Genomic DNA, 8,964 nt, shown 5'->3' with positions numbered 1-8,964 from the left:
TATTGAACTAATCTGTGTGGGCAGGTTTTCACATTACAATTTTAATGAAATCACCCTCCATAATGAGGAAACTCTCTGCACCCTCCAACCTTCCCCCTCCCCCCCACCCAATACTGAAGATGGGTAAAAGTGTTGGAAAGATGAAATCCACTCACTTCAAATAGTACCAAATTTTCTACTATAAGCTCCTACAGAAGGTCATCATATGCATTTCCTTATACCAGTAACTGAAGTTACACTATGGGATGCTTTTTTTCCTCTTCCTGTGAGTGTAACTCAAAAGTAGGCTTTTTCTTGGTTCTTGCATAGGCACAACCCTCATTTAAAAATTCAGTGATAATATGGTTTTGCCTTCTACCAGTCATTTTTTTTTACTTGAATTACTCCCTTGATTTGGGTTTTAAATACAAACAATGATTTCATTTTCAAAGTTTTCTCACTTTCACATTTATTTTTGTAACTTTTTGGTGCTACAAACACTTCTGCCATATGCTAAAAGAAAAAAAAAAAAAATCAGATGATAAATCAGTTTCCAGTTGAGAATGTATAACTCACCAGACAAAATAACCGGTGTTCTCAGATCTCTATAGTAAACAAGAGCATCCAGATTTGATCACCAATATTCACTCAAAAAGGTTCCTTCTTACAACTCCTTTAAATGATGGGGGCTATTTGTATAAGAGGAAAGTACTATTCTATTCAGTAGGAGTAATTGTGACAGATTCTGTTAAAAAAGAAACTAAAAAAGAGCTCTCCATGTTGTCGATTTCTGAATAATATAACTAGACCAGTGTAATATACAGACAACTCAAAGGTCCTATTGTTAAGGTCTTGGTTTGAGCAACTTTATACAGAAAAAGTATCAACTGAAAAATGCTCTGGCTATGGCATTTTGATGTATTACGCTTGCAAGAAACATCCAGAATAAAGTTATTACATTTGTATTACAATAATATGAAAAGTCAGAACTTTATAATGTAATTTGGTTCAAATGTATGATTCATCTCAAATGCCTTATCTCTTGGTTTTATTTTTCTTATAACTTTTCATTGCAAATCATATAAAGTAACAAACTCTATAGGTAATTCTCTCACACAAGAATTCTAATATGGTCTTCTGCACAAAATATGATCTCAGGAGTGCTATGAAGCACTATGGGGAATGTGATCTTTAACCTGTTTTTTTCTGTAAAATGTAATTCCTACAACTGTATTTACATACACACAACTCCTCCATGGACATTAAATGTTGACCAGTCAATTGCCTATATAGTTTATATATGAGAACACAATATGCCATTGCTGTCTTCTATCCTTGAAAGGAAAAGAGATATTTACTGATGTAAATTAACCAATGTGGGATTTAGAGATGCAGGTGGTCAAAGCATTAGAATGAGATGAACAATTTTTGGTGCAAAAATAATAAAAATGAGACTGAAAAAACATACTCTATAATATAGGAGATTATAAAAATGCGTGTGTTTACTCACGTTCACATGTGTCTCCTTTTTGCTGGTACCCAGCCTTGCAGATACACTTTCCAATAGGCACTAACCATTCTCCTTCTGCACTACAGTGCATCTTAGGAGAATTCTCAGCTTCCTCTTCAGCGCTGCTGACACAAGTTCCTCGAACCTCAACTAGAGAGGAAAACTCTGAACCAGTCACTGTATCAGGAAAAATAGCTAAATTCTCAATAATGGACCAGCATTTCTTGTAGTAGACTTTGACAGAAACCAAAGCAATGCAGGCCCCTACATCCTGAAATGCAAGATAGAATCCTTTTTTGGACAAAGGTCCAATCTCTCTCACTTCTGTGTTAAGTTTCATTTTTCTCTCCCCAAGGTCACCTTGGGTGAAACTTTCATCTGCTGCAATAGTGTCTATTTTTACATATAGATTTTCTCGGATATTCCTGCCAGTGTCGTAGTCTGTTTCATAATAATACAAGTTAAAAGTCTCTTTACATGTCCCCAGTACTCCAGGAAGACTGTTACAATCCCTCAAAGTGAATTTTAGTTCTACAAAAATCCTTTGTGCATTGCCTTTTGCAATCCAGTTAGTCCGAAGCCAGTTGTTTTGATTAGGTTCCATGACCTGGCATACCTGGTATGTTCGTATTGGAGTATAGTTTTCATCCAGTCCACTAATTTCTTCCCACTAAAGTAATAAGAAATAGTGATACAAAGTTAACATGTTAACACATACAAAAAATCAACACATATTTTAAAATATTCTGCCACACAGATCTGGCCTCCTTTCTTGTTTTAACAGTGAAGCATCATGAAACAAAGTATTGTTTAAATGGGGTTTTTTTCCCTTCAAAATGAGAGGCAAATGGATTTTAGTGGATCTCTATTTTTGTTTCTTTGTCATGTAACAAGTACACTTTAAAAATATTTTTCATATAATATAAATCATTTACTGTTATATTACAAAATTTAGAAAATGTCCATAAAGTAAACCAACACATCGATTAATGGTTGGAATTGATAATACATTCTACAGAGTCAATGAAAACTCTACATGTGTAAAGACTAAAGAAGCAGGATCAAAAATAAATCTAAAAACAGGAATATCTCTTAGAAACTGTGAGCTCCTAATACTGTAGTACTTGAATACCAAATACACAGGCAGAGAGTACACAAGACAAACAAAACCAAGCCTTTAAGACTTATTTATAATAGCCTATGAAGTTATGATCTTTGCACCTTAATTACTCCGCTTGCAGTCCTCATGATGTTTCACCAAGAAAATGGCATTTTAAAAGAAAATATATATATACGTATATACATAACAAAGACAAAAAGACAAGCATTCCATTTGTATTATTTTATTTCTTTAGGAACACTTCTAGTCTGTTTTACAATCCACAGACCTGAACCCGCAATGTTCACATGAATACTGCTGTTGACCATTGTTTAACTGATTTAATATCATTTCATTCAATGGACTCCACGCAGCGAGTGGGGTTACATATCTGAGTCAGGACTAGTCACAGGAGTAAGACCTTGCATGTTCAAGGCCCATTTTCTTCCTTTTTTTGGTTCCTCTGTTGCCATGGTATCTAGGTGCTAAAGCAGTAAATGTAGAGTAGTTCTGCCTTTAACAGAGCTAAGTACAAATGCCAGGGACAGAGTCAACCTCAAAACTTCCACTGCCATCAGCTGGGCTAGGATTGGCATATTTGCACTGCTGTAAATTAGAAGCAGTGTCTGGCCCTTACAGTAATGATTAATTTCAAGCAATTCCCAATGACTAACAGAGGTTGCAACTTCGATACTACTGGAATCTTTTTTAAGAGTTATAAATAAAATTAAGTGTTATCCTTATCTAAAGGCAAAGGCAACTATGGCTCAAACCTGCAAAGCTTTTAACACTCTGGCTCCCCATTCAACAAAGTATTTAAGCACATGCCTAACATCAAGGATACTACTCATGCGCTTAACATTAACCATATGATTAAATACCTTATGGAAATCAGTTAGAGTGGTTAGTACCCTGCAGGATCAGGCTCCTTCTGATTATTCCCTACACTGTTATTCAGGCAGGAAAAGCAAACACTAAGACATTCATTTTGCCAGATGATAACTTATATAGTATACAGTGCTTCACAAGCCTACTTGACAGCAAATGAGGCCATTTTAATTTGGGTCTATTGCTCCAACAATGAGTGGGGGGGAAAGCAGATACAGATGGACTGATGCTGGAAGTTATTACTGCAACATATATTACAGTCATAAATGATGAAATGAACAGAAGCTGTAAATACTGAAATGTATTTAACAGAACTGTCATACTGAAATCTAAAATTATCTTAAAAAGAAAAAAAAAATATCGTCATATTTATGATATATGAATTAGTGATACCTGTTTCTCCCCTGTAGAGAGAAGTGTTATTACAGAATGGGGGAAATAAATAAATAAATAAATAAAATTAAATAAAATAAAATAAAAGGCAGGAAAGGAGGGCCTTGATTGGGGTTTTTGGTATGACAGTCATGTAAGAAAAAGAATAACAAAAAGACGGGATTTTGAGCTTTCTTGATCTTATTCTCAGTTAAACAGTGACTATTATATATATATATCTCATGTAAGCAGTTTTCCCACTATTAAGCCAAAACCTGCCACCAGAAACCGTAAAGTTACAAAAGCATAACACATTTAAAGTCAATTGAGTTACTCTAGTGTAACCAAGAGCAGAATCTGACCTATTAGGTTCTAATCTGTATTCTGTCCTCCCTTTCCCCTAAAACCAAACTGATCATAAACAAATAAAACCCTACCCTACACAGAGTTTTCTATAATACAAAACAGAAGAACCAGAAATTCCATGGAGTTTGTTAAGAGCGTGCTACACCAACCAAATTAATATTGGAGATGCTCAGACGCTAGTCATGGATACCAGTACAAAAACCTAACATAATTTAGGTATCTCCTATCTGAAAAAATAAATTCTTATCAAAATCATATCTGAGGCTAACACTCAACATCTAATCTTCTGCATCTTTCAAAAACCATGGAGGAACTAACAGAAACATAGTTTATATGCAATTATTGTTACATTTATATGAAAAATGTCAATAGTCACAACCATAGAAATCAAGTTCTATGTAGCAGTCAGCCCTCTGCCAGGCTGCAAACATCTTTCGTTTTATAACTTGTGTCTATCGATATTTTAGGGTATGGTTGTATTTGTTGATTCTCAAATATATATTTGAGAATATATACCTCCTTAAATAATCAAAAAATGATCTGAGTCCTATATTTTACTTTTTTCTCACTTAACTTTACTAAATTATCTCTTGATTTTGCTTTATTCATATTGTGTATGGGTGAAAAAACAAGCAGCTCTCTTTCACTGACGTATTACATTACCAATATTATATATAATAATACACCAAAATATCTCTAGCACCACACGGATGTGTATATGAAATATATCATTTAACCACCAAGGATGATATACTGTAAGTAGTCATGATGCATTTTTCTTGAGTTCTTTTTCTTTCATTTGTGCTTTTTCTTGATTTTTTTTTCCTTGAAAGGCAAAAATTAAATACAGATTAATTTAGAAAAATGGGGTTGTATTTTTTGTTCCAAACACTTATTAAATTGCACTTATTGTTATTTTAGAAAGAACTACTTTTTAAATCAACCCTGCTGACCATAATTCAGATGTTGAGTTCTCAAGTTTCCTTTGAAATTGTATTTCCAACTTTATTAACTAACATTTTTGCCATTTGTAGAATATTAGTCAACTTCCGTCATTAAGTATGTTGATTTAAGGGTGTGTATTTATCTCTATGCTACTATGGCAATTCCTTTCTTACTAATCTTTCAGACACCGCTATTAAAAGGTTTTAGTCAATGCAAAATGCTAATGCCAAAGTTATTACCCATCATAAGCATTCAGCTCATATTACATACTTTCAAAAGTCTTTAGACTTGTTTCCAGTTTTGCTTGTATTGATTTTACGATCTTGCTTTTAAACTAAAACACTTTCAGATTTTCATTCTTCTTATTTAAAGGATTTGTTACACTTTTATATCCCCACTCACACTTCACGCTCCTCTAGCTCCAGATTTCTTAATACGCTGAAGATTAAGGGCCTGATCCCAAAAGTTCTTATTCATGCAAGTAGTCCTGTTGAATTCAGTGAGACTGCCTGCATGTACAATAACTACCAAGTTGCAATGTAAACACAATAAGGTATATTCTCTTTTCTTGAAATATTCTTCCTAAAAAAATGAGAGATGTGTTTTCCCCCTAACAACTGCTAAATAAAGGTGGAAGCTAGTTATTTTACAACTTCATAATATTATAGATGGTAAGACAGCACTAACTGTGCTAAGTTTATCACTTTAAGGATGTGTTTGTACACTGATGTGTTTTCACAGAGAGTCTCAGAATGAGCCTGTTGTAAAAGTAACTGTATAGATACTGGAGGTAAACTTTACCACTAAAATTTGCATGGAGATGCAAACTTAAAAAATTCTCAAAATCTGGGTATGTTTTTGGTTCAGACTTATCTTCAACATAAATGTTTACATTTCAGAGCCCTTCAACCTATACTTTTGAATTACAACAAATACGTTGTACATAAGTTACCAACAAAAATTGTTTTCTCAGGCATTTTCCACAAACAAATATCTGCTGCCTTCAATACTTATAAATAACAAGAAGGTAAAAAAAGCGATGTTTAAACTACTTTGGCATAAATACATAAAGACTTCTGGTTTAGCAAAAAAGGATTTACAATACGTAGAACTGTAAAAAGCTAAAATGGGTTTAGGTGAGGTAATGAAAAGAGTTTTTCTTGTAATTAGCTCTCATATGTAGTAGATACTGTAACTTGAGGCGTGCCTCTTTTCAGAGTAAAACCTGAACAAATGTAAATATTGGCTACAACTGCTGAGGGAAATTTGGGGGAATACCAGCTACTTTAAAGCAGATTGAAAACTTGCCTACGTGAAATATTTAGTAGTGCTTTTATGAGTTTTTTTGGAGTACTTACCCCATTAGGAGGAGACGAAATCCATTCCAACTCTGTCTGTTGTGCTTTAGAGTCCAGTAATATTACTGCAAGAAAAAAAAAATTCCACTATGTATTAAATAAAGAATTTAGGAATAAAAAAGTAAAAGCCTAAATAAAAACTTTGTGGTAAACTGAACTAGATTTCTTCCCCCGGGTGAAAATTATTTATTTCTTCATTCAATAAAATGTTCCTATGTTTATCACTGGATATATGCTTGTCACTTTTTTTCAAAACATATATAAGAGATGACATCCATCCGTCTTAAGCAAGCAGAAATACGTAATCTTAACATTTGTATGCATCACTGTCTAAATGGTTACGCTTATCTTATTACCAAAAAGGTCACCCAGATTTTAAGGTTTAATTACATGGAGCCATATTTCTGGTACTTCTTGTCCTATGAAGTTCAATTCCCATATACCTGTAATTAAAAGCAAAATTTAAAAAAACAGTATCATTGAAAAAAATTATACCATTAGTTCAAATTGATACCGACACATTTGACCCTACAATCTACTGCAAGTCCCACTCTAAAGTCAACTCTAGTTTTGAATATTCAAAGGAAAATATCATAATATTGATTAATGGATTAATTTGAAACAGTATATGATAAACAGGATTCTACAAAATAAGGCTTTCATTTATATAGCAATGTATATTTTCAAGAGACAATATATACATGTTAATTAAATACAATTAATTCTACTGAAAGATTTGGTTCCATATTTTAATATGTACATACATATTCAATTAACTTCCTGTAAGAAGTTCTCAGCTGTCATACAGAGCTCTGTTTACAGACGTTATTTACTGGTAGAACAAATTAATGCACATTTTCCTGAAACTTACTCCAATACACAAATTGTTTAGTAAAAATATATAATGTCCACTTTCTTAAATATTGGATGAAATTAGATTGATGTTTTGTTAAATAGAACCTTGTGCTTGTTTTGAATTATGAACATCATTCTTATTTAAAACATACAATTGTATATATTTTCAGAAAATTTCTAAATGTCACTTAGGTATTTAACCTTGACATTTCTAAACTACTGCATTAAATATCTTGTTAAATTGCAATTAACAAATAATATTCTAGATATATCTTTACTTTAAACTTATTTTCCTGAAAACTGCATATTCACCAAATAACGAATCAAAGCACCACTTTTAAAAGAGAACTACACTCCATTTTTCAAAAAAATTTCAAAATACATTATTTTATTTTTAAGAAGTATTCAGCATTTTATGAACACTACTGTAAAAGAAATGTGTGTTAACAGCTGCATCTCTCTTAGTGTGTCCATTCAATTCCTTGATCGGATTTCAGTACAATTAACTTTTGTTAAGTCTTTGGGGTGAAGGCTTTACTTCTGATTCAGACCCTACTCTTAAAGATGAACTATTAAATCTTTTAAAATTTATCAGGACACCTTTTTTCTTGTGAATATAAAGAGTTCATAACAAAATACTAATGTAAACCATGAGTTGAAAAGAAAACTAGAAACGCCATTCCTGTATTTCAACAGGAACTAAAGCCAGTCAATCAAGAAGTTTGCTATTCTCTCTTTAAATAGATTAAATTCTTAATTAATTAATTAATCTAGCTATCCAGGGGCTTTAGCTAGTAACACCACCTAGAAAAGAATTGATGGTGTGGGAGTGTGTGTGTGTCCACTTACTAATCAAGGATAAGGCTGATAAGCTGAAAAAATTGGTACCTAGTGAGTTTAACCCTTTCCTCCCCACACCGCTGCACTATTCCAGGGCCACAGATTTTGGAAATCTGGCAGCATTTGCTGAAAAAGTAGCCGAGGGCAATAAACACAGGAATGTCAATTCCAGAAATGCGCGTTGTGCTCCTCAATGCATTAAGTTAGTGGGAAAGGGCACATTTTGTTTTCCTCCGTGCTCTCAGTGGGCAAAACGAAAGTCTTACATTCAAAAGTGTGTCTAACTTTGTCCCAGCTCCACAGCCGGTCCAGTAAAAGCCATCACCCTCTGACATCACTTCTGGACCATGGGGGCCACAATGTGGCTCTTCCACTACCAAAATGTTATAGGCATTTTTCTACTGTGGAGAAATGACTATGGTGGGAAGGAGCAGTCTCTCACATACTCACAAAGAAAGAGGCCAGGGTGGAGCTCAGGAGACTTTCCCAAGATGATGGGACCTGGCCAAGCCCACCAGGCCGCCCTGGAGCTCACTGGGCAGAGCTCAGAGGGAGCAGGAGGCGAGTGTCTCAACTTCTGCCCCACTAGCTGCAGGGGCTTGCCAGACAAAAGTCAGCCTGGCTGTAACTTCCCTCAAACAGTGTCATGAAGCACCCAGGCAGCCCTCAGGGTCCTGTACTTCGTGTTTAGCCCAGTTTGGTCCAAGATGTTTTCTTTACCTTTCTGCATCTTGCAAAGAAAGGGGAAGGAA

General features: G+C 34.2%; 1 protein-coding gene across 2 annotated transcripts in view; it reads right to left on the bottom strand.

Annotated features, from left to right (window-relative positions):
* The window catches only part of EPHA7 (EPH receptor A7), a 290,299-nt gene that overhangs the window by 268,942 nt on the left and 12,393 nt on the right, over positions 1-8,964 (bottom strand). For both annotated transcript variants that reach the window (XM_019520196.1, XM_019520197.1), the window contains exons 2-3: positions 6,518-6,582; positions 1,490-2,159 (exon numbers count right to left, since the gene is read on the bottom strand). In XM_019520196.1, the coding sequence (XP_019375741.1) occupies positions 1,490-2,159; positions 6,518-6,582 (735 nt within the window). The remainder of the gene's footprint in view (positions 1-1,489; positions 2,160-6,517; positions 6,583-8,964) is intronic.

This window comes from Gavialis gangeticus, unplaced genomic scaffold, assembly GCF_001723915.1.
Source record: "Gavialis gangeticus isolate Ggan-Ray unplaced genomic scaffold, GavGan_comp1, whole genome shotgun sequence".
In the NCBI taxonomy this organism is placed as follows: domain Eukaryota; kingdom Metazoa; phylum Chordata; order Crocodylia; family Gavialidae; genus Gavialis; species Gavialis gangeticus.
Note: the sequence above shows the minus strand (reverse complement) of the source record. Positions and strands in the feature narration are given on the sequence as shown.